The sequence below is a fragment of the Oreochromis aureus genome, linkage group 3, assembly GCF_013358895.1.
Source record: "Oreochromis aureus strain Israel breed Guangdong linkage group 3, ZZ_aureus, whole genome shotgun sequence".
NCBI lineage: Eukaryota > Metazoa > Chordata > Actinopteri > Cichliformes > Cichlidae > Oreochromis > Oreochromis aureus.
Genome location: NC_052944.1, coordinates 43,160,032 through 43,183,896, shown reverse-complemented (window position 1 = coordinate 43,183,896; position 23,865 = coordinate 43,160,032). Strand labels below are relative to the sequence as shown.

At 41.0% G+C, this 23,865-nt stretch overlaps 6 protein-coding genes across 6 annotated transcripts in view; 3 read left to right on the top strand and 3 right to left on the bottom strand.

The window, feature by feature from the left end:
• Nucleotides 1-23,865, top strand: part of LOC116333427 — a 493,334-nt gene that overhangs the window by 49,099 nt on the left and 420,370 nt on the right. The gene's annotated exons all lie outside the window — the stretch shown is intronic.
• On the top strand, nt 7,231-7,604 carry LOC116329543 (histone H4). The gene has a single exon (XM_031751581.2). The coding sequence runs from the start codon at nt 7,246-7,248 to the stop codon at nt 7,555-7,557; it is 312 nt and encodes a 103-aa protein (XP_031607441.2). The 5' UTR covers nt 7,231-7,245; the 3' UTR covers nt 7,558-7,604.
• Nucleotides 10,701-11,338, bottom strand: LOC120438188 (histone H3). Its single transcript, XM_039608636.1, has one exon. It carries the CDS (start codon nt 11,300-11,302, stop codon nt 10,892-10,894), a length of 411 nt encoding a protein of 136 aa, XP_039464570.1. The 5' UTR covers nt 11,303-11,338; the 3' UTR covers nt 10,701-10,891.
• LOC116329528 (histone H2A) lies at nt 11,629-12,300 on the top strand. Its single transcript, XM_039608639.1, has one exon. The coding sequence runs from the start codon at nt 11,645-11,647 to the stop codon at nt 12,029-12,031; it is 387 nt and encodes a 128-aa protein (XP_039464573.1). The 5' UTR covers nt 11,629-11,644; the 3' UTR covers nt 12,032-12,300.
• Nucleotides 17,535-18,219, bottom strand: LOC120438179 (histone H1-like). Its single transcript, XM_039608625.1, has one exon. It carries the CDS (start codon nt 18,214-18,216, stop codon nt 17,578-17,580), a length of 639 nt encoding a protein of 212 aa, XP_039464559.1. The 5' UTR covers nt 18,217-18,219; the 3' UTR covers nt 17,535-17,577.
• Nucleotides 20,860-21,951, bottom strand: LOC120438195 (histone H2B 1/2). The gene has a single exon (XM_039608644.1). The coding sequence runs from the start codon at nt 21,926-21,928 to the stop codon at nt 21,554-21,556; it is 375 nt and encodes a 124-aa protein (XP_039464578.1). The 5' UTR covers nt 21,929-21,951; the 3' UTR covers nt 20,860-21,553.

Here is a 23,865-nt window from a genome sequence, read left to right as displayed (position 1 = left end):
TGAAGCTACTGGCTGTTGTTACAAGACTTTTTTTTTTTTGAAAATACAAATTAATGTGATGTTTTCTGGTGGGAATACAGATTTTTCTTATTGAACTCAAGGGCAAACTTCATGTTATTGTTGCATTTTGTGTTTAAGAAATGTTTGTATTTGCCCGTATATGATTATTATTTGACTGCATTTGTCTGCATCGATTTAGTATTGATTTGTTTTGTGTTTATTGTTCAAGGTCAATGCCAAGATGTAAGATATCAGATGGAAGCTGTATGTTTCAGGAGTTTAGTTTTCAGTTTCCTTTGTCCCTTTATGTTTTGGATCTGTACAAACCTGCTATCAGCCTGCAATTATCAGCTCTTTAGTTCACATCAGTCTGCCTTCAATATCCTGCATTTTGGTCCTCACACTCCACTACACTTGACATAAGGTTTATATTAAAACTGGTAATTATTATGTGAATCAGATCATATTACAAAGCAATGCAAAAACAATGTAACAAGTCCAGCAGTGAATTCATTCTTTAAATAACATGATGCATAAATTAAAAAAACACATGTAATATGGATGGATCGCTTTTAAATTCACTGAAAGATGAACACAGAGCAAATACAAGCTGCCATTTTCTCCTCTTCTTTACTTGGTGGTTGTTTGCTTACTTCAGCCAGCTGTTTTATCAAGTCTCTATTAAGTATCAACTCTCCCTCGTCTTTGACGTGACATCAGCAGGAGTATTGTTTTAATAATAAAATTGTTTGAGAGAGTTGATCATTCACGATCAGCTCGGCAGGCAAAAACAGAGAGAGAGAGAGAGAGAGATTTTGGGCTTATCTTATTTAAAGAGAAGATCGCATCGTCGTCCATTCTGGGATGGAAACACGTCAATCCCTCTGTCACTGAAGTCTGTTGAATTTTGGACCGTTCAGCCTGTCCTGCCCCATAGTACTTCAAAGAAACGATTTGATCTTTGCCACTACTGATGTCATGGGGTTTGTGATAGTGATGTGTGATACCACTGATTTCCTTTCCAATCCGATACCAAGTAAAATTCAGGATGGTATCGACGATACTGATCCGATACCGATGTACAAAAACATATTTTATTTATTGTATCTTTTATTGTATCTAAAATGATAGCGTCATAATGATTACAGGACATCAGATTACTTGTTGTTATTACTTAACAATCCAGAAGTCATCATATAGAAATAAAAAAAGGAAAGTTGTGCGCTATTTGAACATCTTGCCTGCCTGTAGCATTAAAGGACTCCGTGGGAGACGTGTGTCTCACCCTAGCAGCACCTGTCCCTCTCCTCCTCTTCAGTTCGCCTCAACATACCCTCGTCATATTCTGTGATATGATTTACTCTGAGGTGTTTGACAAGGTTAGTGGTGTTGCCACAACACCTCAATTTCTTGCCACAAGTATTGCAAACTGCGTCTTGGCTGTTTGTGGAGGTAAAATACATCCACACATGACTCCGTTTATGCTCAGCCATTGTTGTGAGTGCGCACGCCAGGGGGCTGAAACACATTTATACAGCGGTATTTCGCACATGAATATGAAAGGTGGAAGAGGAAATGGTTCCTTCCAATGTAGACAATCGGAATGATATAGTTTCTTTCCACTGTGTTCCTGTTAAAGAAAAACTGCAAATTTACCCCAAATTACTAAAATATCGATATTTTAATATGAGAATCGATTCTAGAACATAAATTACTGGTATCGGAGGAATCGATATTTCAGTATCGATCCGCACATCACTAGTTTGTGATGGCTGTTTCTGTTCATTTCAGTGATTCAGAAAAAGTGTCTTGAAGTTTGTTCACCGTCAGCATCCTTAAAGGTGACAGTTGCACACTTTAACCCTGCAAATTGCAAAGATGTTTAACAAAAAATACATGCTATGCAGGACTCTCAGAGATGGGATGAGCTGGAAAATATACACTTACACTAGGAACATGAACACTAAAAAGGAAACAAAAGATGAACTAGAAATAAGAATCTTGCACTAAACTCCGAATGACTATGACGTGGTTATAGAACATGGAGGTGACACAACAAATGTGGAGGACGTGACAACGGGCAGGGAAAAACACAGAGCTGAAATACATACTGGCGTAATAAGGGAATGGGAGACAGGAGGGAAACACAGCTGGGATAATGCAGGCATGACGAGACACGGGGAAGCAAAACTGAAACCATAAACATGGGACAAGGATTACCAAAGTAAAAGAGGAAACTGGAGACAAAGCACCAAGACGCAGACTAGACATTTAGACACAGAAACATAGTGTGGCCGCACAAGGTGTGGGGAGGATGGATACGGTAGAATTGTCGCAATTTAAACCGACAAGACCACACTGGAAATTTCACCCAGAGAATACTAGATTGAGATTATGTTTAATCACCAGGATGTCACTCAGGTCCGTTATACTCAGCACAGATATGTAGTTCAATGATAAAAAAAGCAACAATTTATTGACAACTATTTAAAACATCACATAAAACAAGATCTGATGAATCAGTGTACATATATTTTAACAAAGCAACAGAGCTGTGGCTTCCAGTGGGGGAGTGGGATGCCAAATGAGGACAGGACAAAAAAAAAAAAAAAGAATTCACCAATGCATACATGCAGCACACTGTCACACACACACTCACAGTATAAGTGCAGCTCAAACCAATGATGTATAATACATGAAGGGTCCCACCACCAAGTCACCCCAGTCACCTCCACTTCAGGCCTTCTGCATCTGAATAAAAGGAACAAAAGTCATAATGTATTCCAAAAATACCTAAATATACCCCTGTGGATAGCCCAACAGCAGAAGCACACTAGTGATCCGCAGCTAGAAAAAGGGCCTCCTTCCAGTGGTGTAAAACAAAAAAAAGTAAAAAATTCAAAAACGGCGTCAAAGTGTCACGCCAGATCGTCATCCATCCGACTGCTCTAATTGGATTATTCAGGCCATTAACATGCGAATCAACAGGCTTCCACATCTGGCATGTACTGCTCAACTGTTCTCTAAAATCTCCCCTTCTAGGGAGGCGGCAACCACGCCGAAAGAAAAGACAAACACAGACAAGAAACCCAAAAGAAAAGACAAAGCAGCAGCAGCACTTCTGTCAGTGTAGCTTGGAAAAGCAGTAGCGGCCCCGCTGTATCTGTGTTCAACAACAAATGTGTTTTGGTTCCTCTGTGTGTGTCATTCAAGTAGCAGCTCTGATTCACTCCAACACCTTATGAGAGTCTGTAGGTTCTTACAGGGTATCATCATTATGTCTGATTGGTATCCTACCAGTAGTCCACAATTTATGACAGACAGTGGTATGAAATGTGCTCCTGAAGAGGTGCATTTGTTCAGTCTTTTTTTTTCCACACTTATTTCATATATAACTTAAAGCAGGCAGCTCCTACAGGTGTGACAGGAAACCTCTCCAGATTCATACTGCAGTAGCAGTAGTGTTGTCATTGATGGTAAGTAGGATGGTGAGAAATATGTGATTCAACATTAAAAAAAACAAACAATAACATGCTTTGTCATTCAGCAGGATAAAATTAGTTAAAAACTAAGGACTCCTGTTAGTCACTGTCGCATTCTGGGATGATTGTCTCTTTTCTATATATATATATATATATATATATATATATATATATATGGGGGGTCTCTTATATTGTCTCAACAATGACTGCTCATATAGCCAGCCAACCAGCTGAGGCCAACACACATGTTACAGATAGGCCACAGTTAAAGTTGTGTTGGTGACGGCATTGTGTTCAACTGACAGAAAAAAACTGTGTACAAGTGTCTCAAATGTAACTTGAAAAAAAAAAAAAATATGTTAAACTGACTTTCAAAAAATCAATTCTAGCCTAAAAGCATGATGGTGTTATATTCTGAACAGAAGTTTAATTTGTGATAGTCAAGCTATGATTGATTGCTGCTTGTATATTTAATGTATAACACACTGCAGAATGTAACATTTTTTTAAAGAAAACAATATAATCATGTGCAGAACAACCATCTGTGACACCAACATCCAAACTCACTTTTTTCAGTGTGCACTCAAATTTTCCACTTTAATGTTTTGAAGAGTCTGAGTTCATCAGGTCATGTGGATTGATTACGAGATCAACTGATTTAACAGGACTGACAACATGACTTTCTGATCTATTTTACAGATTTCATTATAATGTATATTCTTCATTTTGTGTAATGTTTGTATTTTCAAGTATCACTACTCTTTTTTTTTTATTTTATTTAAATAATGTTCACTTCTATACCAGAAGCAACAACTAAAACAACACAAACACCAACAACAACAGCACAGAGTCAGAGTTTCACTCCAAAGATTTCTACGTCTTCATCAGATTGTCCTGAATCCTCCTTGTGTCTTTGATTAGTGTTTTACTGATGGCTGTTTTCTTCCTGCTCCTCTGCATTTAAAAGACCAGGAGGAACACTGCACTGAACACCAGAGAAAAGACAGATGACAAAAACATGGAGGTGAGTTTTTGTCACTTATTTGATTTCTGTTTATCAGGTTTCAGTGGCCACTGTTTAATCAGTGTGATGTTCTCAATTAAATGTAGTGAAAAAAGAAACATTTTCCATTGAATGACGGACAAAGTTACATAAGTATGTTTTATTCTTGTTCTAGTTCTTCTTATTCTTATTAAGTTTTTCTGCATTTGCATGTTTTACTTCCCAGACAAACATCAGTTCACAAAAAAATTTAAAGGTCATATCTAAATAGGTGAAATCAGATTTAGTCCTTTCAGTATTTTGCTCTGAAGCAAAACTGCTGTACTTCTCATTTTTAATAGCATGAAACTGATAATGCATAATGTGTTTGAAACCTCAGCTTTTATGTTGTTGATGTTTTATTTTCAGTTGTCTGGCACATATGAGAACTACGGTCCAACCTCCCAACATTAAGGCAGTAAGGACCAGGATCACGTCTACTCTGCATTGTAAAAGGCAGAAATCTGAAAATGCTAAAATGCTAATATTCTGATGCTTTTTTTTCTGCTTGGGAAAATTTAGGATCTTATATAATTTGCTTCACACACATATTAATACATATGAACTTAGCATATTTTTTACCGGTTACTTCCTTTCTATGTATTCTTGACATTTTTCTTTATCCATAAATCTGACTGAATGAAACATTCATGTACTACATTTAAAAATAATGCAAGGTCTGCAAGTGTACTAAGATTTTGAATTGCTGGTGATCAGGCAGAGTCCATTATGTTTTCCATTTTTATCGACATATTCAGCATTTCACATATATTTAGCATGGTAGCAAAAAAGCTTCAATATACAATCTTAGCTTTGTAACACTGAGAACATGCTTATTACGCTGCATTATAAACAATTGAACAAGAGATCAGTGGAAATATGTTTTATTGACAGAAACAGAAAACCAAAAGCTTTTTTCTAACGTGCAGTAAAATGGTTCAAAAGCTGGCCAAAAACATAGAAGTTGAACTCTACCTCTCCTCATCCTCACCATTACTCTCAGACCAGCTTTTTCCTGTTCTTTATTGTGGTGATGAGGGAGGTTGTCAAACTAAAGAAGAAGGCTTTGGTTGGTCTGAAGCAGCAGACCTATTGGAGGGCCAAAGTGTGGCTGCTTCAGCAGTTGCGGAAAAAAACTTGTTTGTTTTGGGAGGTGTTTGGGGAGGCAGTAGAGGAGGACTTTTGACTGGTTGGGAGGTGGAAAAAGAACTTTGAGGAACTCCTGAATCTGACCAAAACACTTGATCTGTGATCACTGTGGATTCAGTAAAGTGAACACAGTGTATATGTCATGGTCCATGAGTCTGATGATTCAGTGTTTTGTGATAATTAATATTAACTTTTGCTTTAGTTTATTCTAGACCCAGGAGATGTTACTCTTCCCCCCGGGGTGGAGGCAAGCAGACCGCCTCGGGCTCCACAACAGCAGGGAGGCCCTTCATCGCAGATCCCGATCGGACGGCCAACACCTCCTCCAAGCCCCCCCGCCCCGATGGCCAGCAGAGAACAGGGGTGTGTGAAGACCCCAAACCTCCCTCCTCTCGCTCAGTGTAGTGTTGCTGCGTGTTGTTCTAAGGTGCATTTAAAACACAGGAGAGCATGGTGCTGCTGCCAGAGAGCAGCAGGTGTCAGCACGGCCCCTCCCGAGAATCCTCAATGTCTACATGGATTTAAAATTGAGAGGTGGGCACCGGCGCCAAAGGTGGGGTTGAATACACAGACCGTCCACTGGACGCCGTTAATGTGACCACCCTCAAGGCCCTATATGTATGTGTTATGAGAGTGTGAGCAATGTGCTCGTATTTAATTTCCAATAAGTGGAAGTGGGGTCAGTGCCACACAAAATCGTTGCTCTGACTACCTTATGATCAGAGAACTCAGTTACAAAATCATCATGAAGCTGAAATCTCAGAAGATATATAAATTCTGTCTATTCTAGTTTTAGAGGACGAGTCAAACCTTGTGAAATGTGTTGTCTGAGGATTTAAAATCCTATATAAATCCTTAAAAGATGCATCTTTACATATTCGTGACAGTAGATTGCCTTCCTTGGACTCTTTGAACATTAACATTAAGATCTTTCCACTGCCCTGTAATGTCACCAAAAAGACGCTTACCCTTTCCAGTCATTTTTGTTGTTCAGAAATGAATTCATTTCTTCAGAAATGAATCCACACTTGCCTCTTCCACTGATGGTTACAGTTTCTTCTTTGAATGAACAAATACTTAACTCTTCCACTCACTTTTGCTGTTAAGAAATGAATCTGAAGGGTTGCTTGATGGACTCCTAAATTTACATGTCATGTAAAAGACGACAACAGAGAGCAAAGAAAACGAGCGGCTGAAACTACCGCCATCTTCTGGCCTTTGGCGGAAATGACGAACAACATGACAGTGACTGCGGGTGGAGTAGCACTGGTTGTCTCAATCGCAGTTTACTGTACACAAATAAATACACTTGTAGATTTCTCAGTACATTGACATGACATTGTGGGTGCGATTTGGTGTGAGCCTCCCTTCGGTTAGATTTAATTTGTCATTACCAAAAGACAACGTTTCCACATAGAGAATAGAAGAGTGGGCGGAGCCACTGAGTTTCGAGTAGTGCAGCGAACCGCGCACCGTCTGTTTTCTTTTACGTCCGCCGAGCACACATAATATAACGGCTCCGTGGGGTTGAACTTCATTCGACTTTGCTCGTTCAAAGAAGAAACTGTAACCATGAGTGGAAGAGGAAAGGGGGGCAAAGGACTCGGAAAAGGAGGCGCCAAGCGTCACCGTAAAGTTCTCCGTGATAATATCCAGGGCATCACCAAACCCGCCATCCGTCGTCTGGCTCGCCGTGGTGGCGTCAAGCGTATCTCTGGTCTGATCTACGAGGAGACCCGTGGTGTGCTGAAGGTGTTTCTGGAGAACGTCATCCGTGACGCCGTCACCTACACTGAGCACGCCAAGAGGAAGACCGTGACCGCCATGGATGTGGTGTACGCTCTGAAGAGGCAGGGCCGCACTCTGTACGGCTTCGGCGGTTAAACTCATGCTCCTTCATCCATCAAACGGCTCTTTTAAGAGCCACACACCTCACTTTAAGGGCTTTGTTCTGCGGCCTTCTTGTGGGTAGGGGTTGGGTTGTTCAGTGTTGCCAACTTAGCGACTTTGTCGCTATATTTAGCGAGTTTTCAGACCCCCTAGCGACTTTTTTTCTTAAAAAAGTCGCTAAAAAAAGACGTGAAAGCGCGTATCGCTTTTACTCTCAACAAGCAGCGGGTGCTGTAACACAGTCAGTTCTTCTTTTACTCTTTTACTCTTATGCTGTTTTGTGGATCACAAGGTTTAAAACTACTTATAAACACACACACACAAAGTAACTCCACCAGAGTGCCTATTTCGGATCACTTTTGCCGGTCCAAGCCCGGGTAAAGGAGCAGGGTTGGAATTGTGACATTAAAAAAACCAATAATTGCTAAAAAAAATTTAATTTGTAGTTCTAAATAAACTCTAAATGCATTTAGGACGTTTTTTACTCACTTTATGTCTCTTCCACAATGTTATTTCTCTCTCCAACAACATAGGTTACAATTATATTAGCATGACCAATTATGCAAATTAGGTGATGACGTCATTTAGCGACTTCTAGCGACTTTTAGGACAGCCAATAGCGATTTTCCTTACTGAGGAGTTGGCAACACTGGGGTTGTTGTGTGGGTTTTTTTTTTTTTTTTTTTTTATTTAAAAAAAAAAAAAAAAAATGTGGTTTATTTGTTTAAATACTTTTGATGGTGTGATCTTTCGTTGCTTGTGACTTCTTGATGTGTGTAAATACAATGATTGAAAAATACCATGTTACATATAACATAATGCACATTATGTAGTATGGTACTGCTGTGAGGTCCTGCCTCCATGTACTTATGCAATTAATCGCTAGATGGGTATATTTATAAATATTACATTAGGGGAAATTGATCCCTAGTAGAAATTATTTTTTGTTACAGTGCTTCATTATAAACAAACATTAACAAAGACAGACAATACACTAACTAAGAATAGCAGGCATATATATATATATATATAATTAATAAAAGTCACTTATTAGCTGAAAAAGAACATGTGCAAGAAGGGTGTAGCTGTTGCAGTAAACAGTGTGTTAAGTGGAGGAGTTGTACAGGGAGATGGCCACAGGCAGGAATGATTTCCTGTGTCGTTCAGTGGTGCTTTTCGGTACTCTGTCTCTCACTGAACGTGCTCCTGTGACTGACCAGCATGTCATGGAGTGGGTGGGAGGTGTTATCTAATATTGTCTTTATCTTAGACAACATCCGCCTCTCCGACACCACCTTGAGGGAGTCCAGCTCCATCCCCACAACACTACTGGCCTTACGGATCAGTTTATTGAGTCTGTTGGCATCTGCGACCCTCAGCCTGCTCCCCCAGCATGCAACAGCATAGAGGATCGCACTGGCCACAAAAGACTCATAGAAAATCCTGAGCATTTTCTGGCAGATTTTGAAGGACCTCAGTCGCCTCAAAAAATAGAGGCGACTCTGGCCCTTCCTGTGAAGTGCTGTGGTGTTTTTAGCCCAGTCCAGTTTATTGTCAATGTGTAGTCGAAGGTATTTATAGTCCTTCATAATGGCAACACTGACCCCCTGGATTGAAACAGGGGATGAAAATACAAGTCAGAAAAAAAAAGAATACGTAAGAACACAGAGCTAAACTTAGAGGAAAAGCAGGAGTGACTGTAACAGGCTGCACGCTGGTTGGCGCATGAGCACTGAACGTCTCCTTCTTTCTTCTCTTCTGTCCTTGACCTCTGCATCCCCAATGTGTTTTTCTCCAAATTTCAGCTGGTACTACTTGCGGGTCCGGCCAGCGAGCCGGCCAGCGATCAGCTGATCTCTGGAGTAAACAGTCCATGCATGTAGGAGACATGACAATAGAAGACATGACTGGTAGCTTTTGTCCATAAAACTACTCATCTAAGATTACCACAAAGTAAAAGATCTCTCAGCAAAATTATGCAACATTTTACGGACACTATTGCCCCGATCAAATCAGTGAGCTACCTCATGATATATTGTCTCAATAATTAACCCTATGAATATGTCAGAACCATTAGGATGAAAATGTTGTGTCACCAACATTTTAATGTTAGACATATAATTTTAGCCTGTAACGTTATTATGACGGACACATTTTATGAGTGAACTTGACTTTAAGTGACTTACAGGTTTCTTTGAAAAATACTTTCTTATATCCAGGTTCTTCCTTTTTGCTGCCATCCTCCTCTCCTCCTTGCAGGTCCTCGCTGGGCAGGTTTGCCGCTGCTAAAACTAAACAGAGCTCCCTGAAAGGCACAGCCAATCACATTGGCCATATTTGTCACAAGAGGTTCTTAGTGTTAGAGGTGAGAAGGTCAATCCAACTCTTGACAGTATACACAATGGAGCACTGTTATAGGTTTTGGATGATTACCAGCAGAACAGGACTGATACTGTTTCCATCCTTAAAGTTACTTCACAGAATTGTGTAAAATTTTAAATAATATATTTTGGGAAGGAAAAAAAAAGCACCTGAACTATTAAAAATAAGTCAGATTCATGTTAGGCTTATTTCAGTTTTCTTTTCAGTTTCAGTTTTATTTGTCATATGCAAGTTAGCACAGGGTCAACATAGCAATGAAATGTGTTTAACGAGCAGAGGTCACTCAGCAGCATGGTACAGTAGAAGAAAATATAATAAAATAAAATAAAAATAATAATAAAAATAAATAGAAAAAGAGTAAAGAGCAAAATATTAGAGAGATGTGGTAAAAGAGAAAAGATGACTAAATATATATGTATCTATAAATATAAATATATGTACACTAGTGATTAGATAAGAAAATCTTGAAAAGAAATATGACCGGGGGGGCAGGGGCAGATGGGATATTGCACAGGAATGAGCAGCAGAAAATTACAGTATCGCACTTTTTAAATATAAATATCAATAACAAAGTGGAGTGACCAGTGCAGATTAAACAATAATAAAAAGCTTATTGTCATGTCTATAGCTTTTTATAACACATTTAAACAGGAGTTTTGCAAAGGTACTTAGGAGCACAGGGGTCTATAATATAGCTTAGCACAAACCACTCCAATGTGATGAGCTTGGGGGGGGGTGAATGAGTAAAGGAGTGAGGCGTTTATGAATGCAACAGTTCATGCTACAAATTAATTCAGAGTTTGGTAACTGAAATAGGTGAATTCAATGTTGATGCCGACTGTAGTTTGTAGAGAATAATATTGATATAACAGTAAGAAAGGAGCGAGCTCTTGGTGTGAGTGAGGTGGCTCTGAAAAGAGCCGTTGTTTGTAGGAGAGCGTGTAGCTTAAGCTCTCTCTCCGCGGATGCGACGAGCCAGCTGGATGTCTTTGGGCATGATGGTGACCCTCTTGGCGTGGATGGCGCACAGGTTGGTGTCCTCGAAGAGTCCGACCAGGTAAGCCTCGCTGGCCTCCTGCAGAGCCATGACAGCAGAGCTCTGGAAGCGCAGGTCGGTCTTGAAGTCCTGGGCGATCTCGCGGACCAGGCGCTGGAAGGGCAGCTTGCGGATCAGCAGCTCGGTGGATTTCTGGTAACGGCGGATCTCACGCAGAGCCACGGTACCGGGCCTATAACGGTGAGGCTTCTTGACGCCTCCGGTGGCCGGGGCGCTCTTACGAGCGGCCTTGGTGGCCAGCTGCTTCCTGGGAGCTTTGCCGCCAGTAGACTTGCGAGCGGTCTGCTTGGTTCTTGCCATTCTTTCTCTCTTTGCTTTCCCTGTGCTAACAGCAGAAAATGTAGCAACTACAGGAGACTCGCTGCTCTTAAAGTGTGTGACAGGATGTGACGCGGTGCCGCTCCGGCTCGTGATTGGAGAGGGGCTCCACGTGGTGCTCAGCCCCGTTCAGAGGAGCACCGCCCCGCCTCAGTGTGCCGCTCATTGGAGAAAAGCTGCATTGAATTTGCGCGCTGCCGCAAGCCTCTCTGCGATTGGTGCGTGACGAAGCTGCCCGCGCTCCGCGGAAATATAAGCGAGGCTTTGAGCAGATCGGACCACATTTCCTTTCAGTGTTGATACTCTAAAGAAGATAGCATCAAAATGAGTGGTCGCGGAAAAACCGGAGGCAAAGCCAGAGCAAAGGCTAAGACTCGCTCATCCCGTGCCGGGCTCCAGTTCCCCGTGGGTCGTGTCCACAGACTGCTGCGCAAAGGAAACTATGCGGAGCGTGTGGGAGCCGGCGCCCCCGTTTACCTGGCAGCTGTGCTCGAGTACCTGACCGCTGAGATCCTGGAGCTGGCTGGCAACGCAGCCCGCGACAACAAGAAGACTCGCATCATCCCACGTCACCTGCAGCTGGCTGTCCGCAACGACGAGGAGCTCAACAAGCTCCTGGGGGGAGTCACCATCGCTCAGGGTGGTGTGCTGCCCAACATCCAGGCTGTGCTGCTGCCCAAGAAGACCGAGAAGCCCGTCAAGGCCAAGTAAACGCAAAGCGCTCAGCTTCACCAACAACAAAGGCTCTTTTAAGAGCCACACACTTCTCTCTGAGTAAACATCCTTCTAATATGCTGGGGCAGATTGTTCCATCCGCATGTGGTATGACATAACATGTAATTCATATACAATTTCTTTAAGTATTTTTTTGATGTCATGGAGACTAAACTTGTCATATACAGCAGTCTAATAGTTGAGTGGATATTTTGTGCATAAAAGTGCAGTATCCTTGCGGTAGTATAAAATGTTCTTTAAATAAACTGATTTCCTCAAAATGCCCTGCTTATCTGACAGATCACTTGCGGGGAACCACTGTCCAAGCATACAGTAAAGCTGAAACCACACTTAATAAAGCTACTTGATTTCAATGTTTCTAAGATTTTAAATGTCACTCCTGTCGATACAAATGGCTGCTTGGACACTTTCAGCTGCCATGATATGAGTTCAGCTTGTGTCCCATCATTCAGAGAGAGACCTGCTGTTTCTTCACTCTCTCTGGCTTTTTCAGAAATGAAGGGTCATGGGGGGAAGTTGTACTTTGGGTCATTCTGACTGTGAGACAGAGAACAGCTGTGCCAAAGTCAACTCTGCAGCACTTCCTCAACTCCATATTCAACCAGGAAGCATTATTCAAAATTCAGAAACTCCTCCAGTTTTAGCTACAAAATAAACAAGTTCCGCAACTCAAACAAGGATTAGGATGTTTTTTTTATGGCCCCTGCATATTCCTAATATAAATGTCATATAGCACTGATATTTGTAACCTGTCACTGATTAGGATTTAGTAAGAATAACTTCATAGTTACAAATAAACAGAAAAAAAAATGAAATGAAAAAGGGAGTTTTATTATATACAGTAAACTCAGGAAAGCCCTCAGATAAAATTAAATTACCAGAAGTATTAAAGTTTTTATGTCTGCTTTGATCCCTTTGATCATAAAGCTGCATCAGCAGTGTTTCAAAGTCACAAAGTCAAATTTAATCTGAAACTTTGTTCATTCACAATCACAACATCAAAGATGTTTCGTAATGAAAATACTGCATACAGGTAGATTAATGATGATGATGTTTGTACACATATACATTGTATCATCACATCGCTATCCTCATTAGCATGTTTTGTGTGTTACTGAACAAATATTAGGAAGTGAAAAAAGGGAACAACTAACTAAGCAGTTTTCTTATAATCTGACAGACGGAGTGAAGTGTCAGACGCTGTTCTTCTGAAGTTTAACAACTTTTCTCTCAGGATCAAAACCAAAATGAAAATCCTCCATTTTCTCTTCTTTGTTTTCTTGTCAGGTGAGGACTGAATACCTCATTGTTTCGTTCATGCTGTTCTTTATTTATTTATTTTTTTTAAGGGAACTTTATAAAATGCACATATTCGCATTTGATGTTCATCATGCTATTATTGTTATTATCTGACAGATGCAGCTGTGCTCGTCAAGGCAAAGCTCAATATTTGGTCTGCAGCTGAAGGAGGAAATGCTTCACTTAACTGCTACATAACTTTGCCTGGAAGCACAAAGTTCTTCTGTAAGGAAAAATGTGAGCGAGATGAAGATATCCTCATTAAAACAGATGGAAGCACAGCTCAGAGTGGGAGATACAGCATTAATTATAAAGATGGATCTTCAGGTAATAGAATTGTGTCTGTGACCTTCACACACATGATCAAGTCTGACTCAGGAATGTACAGGTGTGCTTTGGGAAGAGCTTCTGCTCCGGATTCATACTATGACTTTGAGGTCAGAGTTTCAAATGGTGAGTTTGTACTAAAAGTCACTTCAGCCAAAGTGTAGAGGCTGTGTGTGTTTCTGTGCATGTGTTTTAGCCTAAGTACTTGCATCTACAAGCATGACATTATCATCATCAGATGTGTCTTGGTTTTAACAGCAAACCCCTTCAAGTTAACATCTCTGATCAAGAATAATAGAAGCAAGAAGTTTGCTCTGTTTGCAACAATTGGATAGTGGGTAAACATTTGATATTATGGGAAAATTAAAATATAGCAGATGAAAGGTCACCCATCTGTACTTCAAAATCTTCATTATGTGAATGTAAAATGTTGAATGGCTTCATTAAATATGCTAATGTTATTGTAGAGTAGTAACTGATCCTGCAGGGGGTCAGCTCTGTGTTTTTGAGATTTTCACTGATTTTATATACAAATCAGAATATCATTAATGATGCTTACATGCTACAGGAAATGTGACACAACAGCTTACAGGAAGTTCAGACTAATTCATGTTCTTCTATTTCACAGATCTGGATAAAAAATCTGGTTTTACTCACACAGAAACTGAGGGAGAAGCAATCACATTGGGATGTTCCAATACTGTGTATGGACAGAGGAAGTTCTTTTGTAAGAATCAGTGTAAGAATGAAGGGGAGATCCTCATTGACACAAGCAATAACAAAGCTGTGAGTGGCAGATACAGCATTGAATACACAGCAGGATCTCTGTTTGGACTGTGTGCGACCATCACACAGCTGACCAAGTCGGACACAGGACGATACATATGTGGTTATGGAAACCCTCTGTCTCCAGATTCATACCACAGTCCCAGTCTTGTTGTCATTGATGGTAAGTAGGATGGTAAGAAATATGTGATTAAAAAAAAACAAAAAACAATAGCATACATGTCATCCAGTAGGATAAAACTGGATAAAAACTGAGGACTCCTGTTAGTCACTGTCAGGGTCTGGGGCTATTGTCTCTTTTCAGTGTGTGTGTGAGAGACAGAAATGCCTTATCTTTTGTTATTTTGAATAACACCTTAATTTATTTAAGTTCTAATGAGTTGCCTGTATTCTGCAGGACATCCTAAGCAGGAGATGTGTGACTCATTATTGTATGAATGAACTTTTGGCAAAAGTGCAGAAAAATCCTTATGTTAAATCTTGATTTTCTGTTTTTGTTTTTGTTTTGTTTTTTTAGTTTTTTTTTTGGGGGGGGGGCTATGTGCTCTGTGCTCATGTGTTATGGCATTGTGTTCAACTGACAGACAAAACCTGCTTTGCAAGTGTCTCAAATGTGGCTTGAAAAAATGATCAATCCAACAGAAATTTAAAAAATCACAACATTATCAATTCTAGCCTAAAAGCATGATGGTGTTATATTCTGAACAGAATTTGAAATTTTTAATAGTTAAGCTACGGTTGATTGCTACTTGTATATTTAATGTAGAAGACACTGCAGAATGTAATATTTTTTAAGGAAAACAACATAATCATGTGCAGAACAACTATCTGTGATACCAACATCCAAACTCACGTTTTCAGTGTGCACTCAAATTTTCCACTTTACGTTTTTGAAGAGTCTGAGTTCATCAGGTGACGTGGATTGATGCTGAGATCACCTGATTTGATAAAACTGAGTCTGGACATGGCTTTCTGGTCTCCTTTAAAGATTTCATTATTATGTTAATGCTGCATTTTGTGTTTGATAAATGTTTGTATTTTCAAGTGTCACTACTGATTCTTTTTAATTTGTGTATTGTTCACAGGTTCAAATCCACCTACTTCGACACCACAAGCAACAACTAAAACAACACAAACACCACCAACAACAACAGCACAGAGTCCGAGTTTCACTCCAAGGATTTCTACATCTTCATCAGATTGTCCTGACTCTTTTAAGAGCCAAACACTTCTCTCTGAGCAAACATCCTTCTTGCTGTTACTGTTGTTTATGAACTTGTCTACTGGGAAATATAACTTATGCACTTTGATTTATTTTAAAATGTACAGTCACTCATGTCATCTCTAACTGTAAGAGATTGAAGTCCACCTTCAAGAAAGCTCTCAGTCTTTCCTGCTGTGTGGTTAAGGCTCGTTCCTTTTTCAACCTCATTGCTCATCTTACTAATTAGAATAGAATAGAATAGAATAGCTTTTTATTGTCACTGTTACAAGAACAGTGAAAGGCAGTTTGGCATCTCTCCATGTGTGTGGAGTACACAATAGTACACAATAATTTACAATAAATAGGATATTACTTATTATTAGCTTCATAACTATGAATGTAGACATGCATCATGGTTCACTCAATAATTAAAGCAGTTTCTAAGCTCATGGAAAAAGACAACATGTGGTTCATGACACTTGGCAAGATCACAAACCTTGTCAAACAATAGGAAATCACCACAACAGGAGGAGAGGGACAGGTGGACTTCTTTGATACAGATGGAGGAAAATGTGGAGCTGTTAGCAACATGTTCAGCACTGCTCCTGAATTCGGGACATTTTGCAAAGTCACTTACATCTACTCTTAGGTTTCTGTGTATATTGTGAGTAGAATAAAACAACAATTAGAAGAATAGAATGTGCTTAGGTAATAGGGGGCAGCTGGAGATCGGAAGAACAGGAAATGATTCCTAAGTGTGGGTTTGGTTAGAATGACTTTGTCAAACCCTGTTTTAAGGACAATAGTGGATTTGTGTTATCAAAGCATTTCATGCGACCTTAAAGCTCTCAAGAATGACATTAAGTTGCTGAACCCTGACCTCTGACGTGCCAAATCACTTGGTTCAGCTATAAACTTTGTGTAACTCTATAGTGTCAAAAATGTATTGACAGTGGGGGTCTGCCTGTCATAAAATCAGGAGTAAAAGCTGCCTCAGCCAGGAACAGGAAGCCACATTACTGACCTGGGGAGAGGACAGCCCCCCCCCAGACTGAACAAAAGAGTTAGTGGAAAACTGAGGAGGGGGACACAGGGCAGCCCCGGACTCATCTCCTGAAGCTGGGATATCCAAAGGATCGTGAGGTCAAGAAGAAGTAAACCTCAAGACTATATTTTAAAATCACGGATTCCCCTGCACTCTTAATGCTACAGAACTCCATTAGTTCAAATGTACATGAATCAAATTGGTTATGAAATGAGTAATGAAATAAATACATGGTAAAATAAATAGCAGTACAGGCTTAGCTTGGAGTAAAATGTGTCCTTTCAACTGGCCTAGATTTAGGTAAGATTGTAGGTTAGAGCATTTCAAGTGGATTATAATGGCTAGGTATCATTAAAATATACAGTGTACTTTCACTACAACAGCCAGTGTAGGCTTTCAAAAAATAAAAATAGAAGTGAAACAGATCTCCTATATAGATAATAACATGCATCTATAAATGTAATACTTTCAGTCACATTTTTTGTTTTTTTTATAGAATATTTTAAAATGTAGGTGATAAGTTTTAAAGGTGTGTTTCTTGCATGATAGTGTCTCATAGAAAAATGAGAAGTGGTGTGATGTGTTGTGTTGTATTATGAAGCTATGATAGTAAATATTCAGTAGTTAGTATTTGTATTGTTGTCTTTTTCTGGAGTTGCAGACTTGTGAAGACAGCACTAATGTGCACCATGATACTAATACAAGTTGTACATGTAATGAGAGAAATGGGGAGTGTGTGCTTTAACAATAAGGACATTATTGTGAATGATAGAGTGATGAGTGAGTGTGAGGAAGGAGCTCTTGTGTGTTGCTGTGGTGGCTCTGAGAAGAGCCGTTGTTGAGTGTGAGAGTGGTGGCAGCTCACTTCTTCTTGGCTGCTGTGGCTGCCTTCTTGACTTTGGGCTTGGCGGCCTTCTTGGCGGGGGACTTCTTTGCTGCGGGAGCCTTCTTCAGCACCTTCTTGGGGCTCTTGGCCGCCTTCTTGGGGCTTTTGGGCGCTTTCTTGGCCGCCGCTGCGGGCTTCTTGGCTTTCTTGGGCGACTTCTTAGCGGCTGCGGGCTTCTTGGCTGCTGCTGCCTTCTTGGGCGACTTCTTAGCAGCTGCTGCCGGTTTCTTGGCTTTGGCAGCGGCGGGCTTCTTGGCTTTAGGAGCGGCTTTCTTGGCGGGCTTCTTGGCTTTGCTGTCAGTAGCCTTCTTGTTCATCTTGAAGGATCCGGAGGCCCCGGTGCCCTTGGTCTGCACCAGAGTGCCCTTCGCCACCAGGCTCTTGATGGCGGTCTTGACGCGGGCCTTGTTCTTGTCCACATCGTAGCCTCCGGCAGCCAGAGCCTTCTTGAGAGCGGCTGCGGACACGCCGCTGCGCTCCTTGGAAGCGGCCACGGCTTTCACAATCAGCTCGCCCACGCTGGGGCCGACCTTCTTGGGCTTGGAAGCCGTCGTCTTCTTCTTCTTGGCCGCCTTGGCCGGGACGGGAGCAGGTGCGGGAGCTTCCTCGGACATTTTCCTCTTTCGCGTCTGAACGAGAGTCAAAGAGATTCACGGTACAGTGATGGCAAGTCGGAAGCGCCACGCTGCACTTAAACGCACCATGAGAACCGTGGAGAGTGAAGGCAGCGCGCGCAGCTCTCGCGTGTGCCCCGCAATGCTTCATTTTGTGTTTCGTGTCTCGGGATCAAAGAGCTCAAAGTGAGTTTGTGAGCAGCACTGCAGGCCGACAGTGGAGCAGTCCACAGCGGGCTTGTGTCTCCTCGTGCAGGCCTCGTGTCGGGCTCTCGTGCTCTCTGCTCTCGGTTCGTGGAGCTCCTAAAGCTCAGCGAGTCGGTGCGGAGCTCAGCGCTGCTCGGCGGCTTCTTGCACTCTTTTCTCTGCTAAAACCGATGGAGCTGCAGCAGAGCTCCGTAAAAAGCCTTTTCCAGCTGATACACATGTTTGTTCACCCACTCCGAGTTAAAAGCAGCATCTGGTGAGCGCGGCTGTGGGACAAAGTGACGCCGCGAGCTCCCAGCAAACACACCGATGCTGCTGGAGGCCCACGGAGCAGCGACACTTCTGTGACAGCTGCTCACTTCTAACCAAAGCACAGTTTCACTCACATTGTTGCACATCAGAAGCTTCATTAGTGACCTCACAGCAGCTCGCTTCCACACTTTGGCTCTGATCTCTTAGTCTGCATTGACTCTGTTTCCTTCTACAGTTACTGACTCTACAATAAACAACCGCAGTCAATGAACACGTGAACACACACATGTGTAATACTCTACCTGCTAAAAACATCCACCATCTCACTGTTAAACCTTGTCTTGTTGTCACTACTAGTCAAACATTATTTTATCATTGTATCCATTTTATTTATTTAATCATAGTAATATTATTGTAATTATTTGCTATTTATTTTATCCTGCTCTGCCCATGTCGGTGCATTTCCCAGCTCTGGGACTAATAAAGCTGATGTCATGTCCTGGATAGCGACCTCGGTTTAATCTAGTAATAGTGTCTTTAGTTATGCCCAGTATATCTCTGCTCTTCTTTCTGGACGATTCTGTGATTCTTCCACCTACTAAAAAAAAAAAAAAAAAAAACAGATTTCTGTCCATGATAAGTGAAATGCTGAACAATACCTCTGACCCACTCCATCATGTGCTGACCAGTCACAGGAGTGGGTTTAGTGAGAGACTGAGAACCAAAATTCACCTCTGAACACCACAGGAAATCATTCCTACCGACATCCTGTACAACTCCTCAGTCTTATGCACAGCACTTACTACAATAATTGCATTATATGAATCCAGATAGAAAGGTGGCTACGGAGCCATCAAATTACAAAATAGATTGAAGAAAGCTTTGATGGAAATTCCTCTTTGCTCATAGCTAGAAAGCTTGAAGGTCACAGCAGGGTCTGCCTGTGGCATAGGCAGTATAGGCAAATGCTAAAGGTGTCATCCATCCACGGGCACCACAAGTGGGGGAAAAATACAAAAAAAAAAAGCATTAAAGAAAAAGGTAATGATACATTTCTTTCTTAGTTTGCATCTAGCATCAATTTCTGCCATCTAACAGTACAACAAACAAGCCCTTTGTATCATAGTTGTTAGTCTAGCTGTGTGTTTATAAAGTGAAAGTGCACATCAAGTCAGGTGGGTTGGTCATTTCAACCATGTGTAGTACAGTACACAGTGAAGCAAGAGAAACTGCAACAAAACGAATAGACATACGACTAAAACGATACAGACTAGTGATGGCTCGCTTGACACATGCTCACTCCGGTGCATGTGTCAAAAAAATCAACACACTGCTTTAGAAGCACTGTGTCGAAGCTTGATTCGTTTGGCCAGAGTCACGTGTTGAGTGACGTCCGAAGCTTCATTTAGAACCTAACTGCTTCGGTGTCTGATTCAATGATTTATAAGCAGGTGAATCATTCGCGGGATTTGTGGAGTGTTTTGATGGTGACAGATAGAGAACCACTGATCATTCTACTGAGAGATGTGGAGCCAGCGAGGAATAGAGGAGGTTCTGTTGTGTGGGAGTATTTTGAGTTGATTTTGGTCGGTGGGTTTTCCAGCTTTGTTCTGGCTGTTTGCTTTTGTTTTGTGCGTGTTTATTTTATCTGGAAAAGGGAAAAACTTAAAATGTCAAAAATCTGCTTTTCATAATATAAATATCATTAAATAACTTTAGAAAGATTTAAATTTGACTCTTTACATTTAGTGTTATAAAAAGAAATATCTTATTTTTTTTTAAATAATCTTGAACTCTTAGTCTGCAAAATGTGCAGCAATTTAATTTCTTCTCTTTAGGTGATAGTTTGTGGGGCCCAGGTAGACTGTATAACTGCACCTCTACCGGTTTTTCTGCACTCCAGCCTCTTCTGTGCCATGTGAAGGGATTTTCCTTAATGCAGGAGAAATTCTCCACGAAAAGGGAAAAAAAAAAAATCTAAAATCAAAATGAAAAGGGTTACCTTAAATGCATCATGTTTTAATTTACAAGTTCATAAGTATTTTTCTTTCCAGTTCACAATCAATTCTACCCCCAGGTCAAAAATATGTATAGGAAAATCTCCTATTTATAAATATACCTGTCCAGCTATTAACTGCATAAGTACAGAGGTGGAACCTCACAGCCGAAACATTAGCCATAATCTGGTGTACATTATATGTTTATTATATGTAACGTGGTATTTTTCAATTATTGTATTTACCAATATCAAGAGTCACATGTCAAGAAACACCACGGTGCATGTTCAAACAAGTTCACTGGTCAAAATTATTTGTTAAAGAAATAAACTTCCACCCCCAAAAATCCACAATACACGTTTAAAGCAACACAGCGGTGGCTCAATATCAGACAGAATTCCACTCTGTAAAGTGGACAATAACAAAGCAGTCGGTTTTATTTTGTGGATTCAGGCTGCTCTTCATATTTTTGGCCAGCCAATGTCACCAGAGAGGACTGAAAAGAGTAATGAACCGTTTTTCCAATACAAGCTTTAGAAAGCTTCGTTTGGCCATCACCAATACATACACAAGACCTTGCAATAGAAAACTGCAACTTTGCATATCAGGAATAAAAGGAAAAGTTCGAACTGTAGCAAAAGTGTCAAATACAAAGTCGCATTAATACTGCGTATGTAGCAAGTTTTCTACAATCTAAGCAGCAGTAAAACATTTCAGTCGTCTCGGTCAATGCAGCGGATTAATACCACCCAGCGACAAAGTCCACATCCGCGATTGAAGTAGCTGGCAACATAGCAGCTAAGTTGGACAGTAAGAAGTATGCTCGTTAGTTTAGTGTGTGGCTCTGAAAAGAGCCGTTGGATTGACATCTGATAGCCAGTTTACTTGGAGCTCGTGTACTTTGTGACGGCCTTGGTGCCCTCAGACACGGCGTGCTTGGCCAGCTCACCGGGGAGGAGCAGGCGCACTGCGGTCTGGATCTCCCTGGAGGTGATGGTGGAGCGTTTGTTGTAGTGAGCCAGGCGAGATGCCTCGGCAGCGATGCGCTCGAAGATATCGTTGACAAACGAGTTCATGATGCTCATGGCTTTGGAGGAGATCCCGGTGTCGGGGTGGACCTGCTTCAGCACCTTGTACACGTAGATGGCGTAGCTCTCCTTCCTGGTCTTTCTCTTCTTCTTGCCGCCCTTGCCGGCGGTCTTGGTCACGGCTTTCTTGGAGCCCTTCTTGGGCGCGGACTTGGCGGGTTCAGGCATTTTCCTTCTTCGATACTCTGCAGCAACGAATGAGCTCTGTGACTCAGAGCAGCGCTTTTTATACAGGCTGTATGCTAATACCACTGCGCAGGCCCTCGGAGCTCATTGGTGGAGCCGCACAGTGGGCCGGACGTTGTGTTGGAGGGAATTTGTGAATTTTGTTGAAACAGGCGCGCATCTAACAAAGACAGTGGACTGTGTGATTGTGTCCTCGTTTGCTGAGACAGTCATTTGTTCTAAACGAGCAGTAAATGTATTTCCAACTAAGCAAATCGCTTTGGCTCATATTAAAGTTACGTTTCATAACTGCATAGTTTTAGTGAAGTTTAATGTCTCACTACAGCACACATTAGACTGAACCATTCACTTTTTTATTATCTTGTGTTCATATATTTTTTTAACCGTTGATTTTGAATTTAAACTAACATTAAAAATCTTAAAAAGGAGGGAAAAGAAGGTGCACTTCCACCGGGAGGATCAGTGTCTGAAGCAGCATGTTGTTCGTGTAGGATCATTTTCTGTGGGAAAACACAGACATGACCCGTGAATTAGATTGGTAGATGACCGTTAGACTAGTTGATGCTGGCAACACTTCCACGAGAACGTTATGGTGTGACAACACATTCGTTTAGTAACCCAGTGTGTGTAAGTGTTACCGAAATGGTTTGTGTATAAAAAAGATTAATATTTGGTTCCAGCAGTTAAAATATTTTTTCCTTGTAATTTGTTGTGGTTTATATTGTGATGCAGGGCTGGACTGGCCATCGGGCATACCGGGCATTTGCCCGGTGGGCCACTCGTGATTTTTTTTATCTATCTATCTATCTATCTATCTATCTATCTATCTATCTATCTATCTATCTATCTATCTATCTATATGCCCACACACACACAAACACTCACACACACACACACACATATATATATATATATATATATATATATATATATATATATATATATATATATATATATATATATATATATATATATATATATATATATATATATATACATTGAACGTAAGATGGAAAAAATCATAGAGAAGCTTGTGACTCTGCAACGGGAAATCAATAGATCTGGGGACCAGTGATGGACATTCGGTCAACTGCAAAATTGGATTGCAGTTTAGTGCTTTAAACTTAACCCAAACAACTACTCTTATGAGGCCTCATAAGAGGCCTCACCAACTGGAAGCTCAAAGAATTGGAACAACAATTCTCCCAGATTACAAGACTGTGTATGACTCTCTGTATTTATGTCTCTCGCTCATAGGTAGGCTCGCTTTTAGCATGGGGGGTCTAGCCTTAGGACCCTTAATGGATACAGACGTCCCAGGAATCAAACTTGTGACTCCCGCTCCAGGGGAGTGTAGTGTAGTCTCAGCCCAGCATCCCAGGCTCTGACCAGACGGCGAACTCCTTCCCCCTAACTTTTATTCATCTTTAGGCATGAAAACAAAAAGAATCCTGATTGAGGTTATTATAATTCATGCATGGCAGGGTTAAATGACAGTAATTACAATGACACACGCCATACATCTATAGTAACATTAAACGACAGTAGGTGGCAGGGTATCGAGTGACACATCAGTGTCCAATGCTTTACTGGTTTATGTGCCAGTATACCATCAACACTGACACAAATACAAGAAAACAGCCTTTGAGTAGCTGTCCACTGCAGTGACCATTGTTCATGAAAGGGTTAAATGTCAGTAGAGTTTATTCTGTGAACAACTCATGAATATTAGATATCAGCATTTTGTCCTTGCTGTGTGTGTGTGTGTGTCTGTGTGTGTTTTTGTGTGTGTTTAAAAACTGATTCAGAGCCAGTTTCATCCTACTCCCCTTGTATTGTCACCAGTGCAACACTAGATGTCACTAGATGGCACAAAATGCTCAGGAGGAGCACAAACTCTCAGAGAAAATTCATGATGA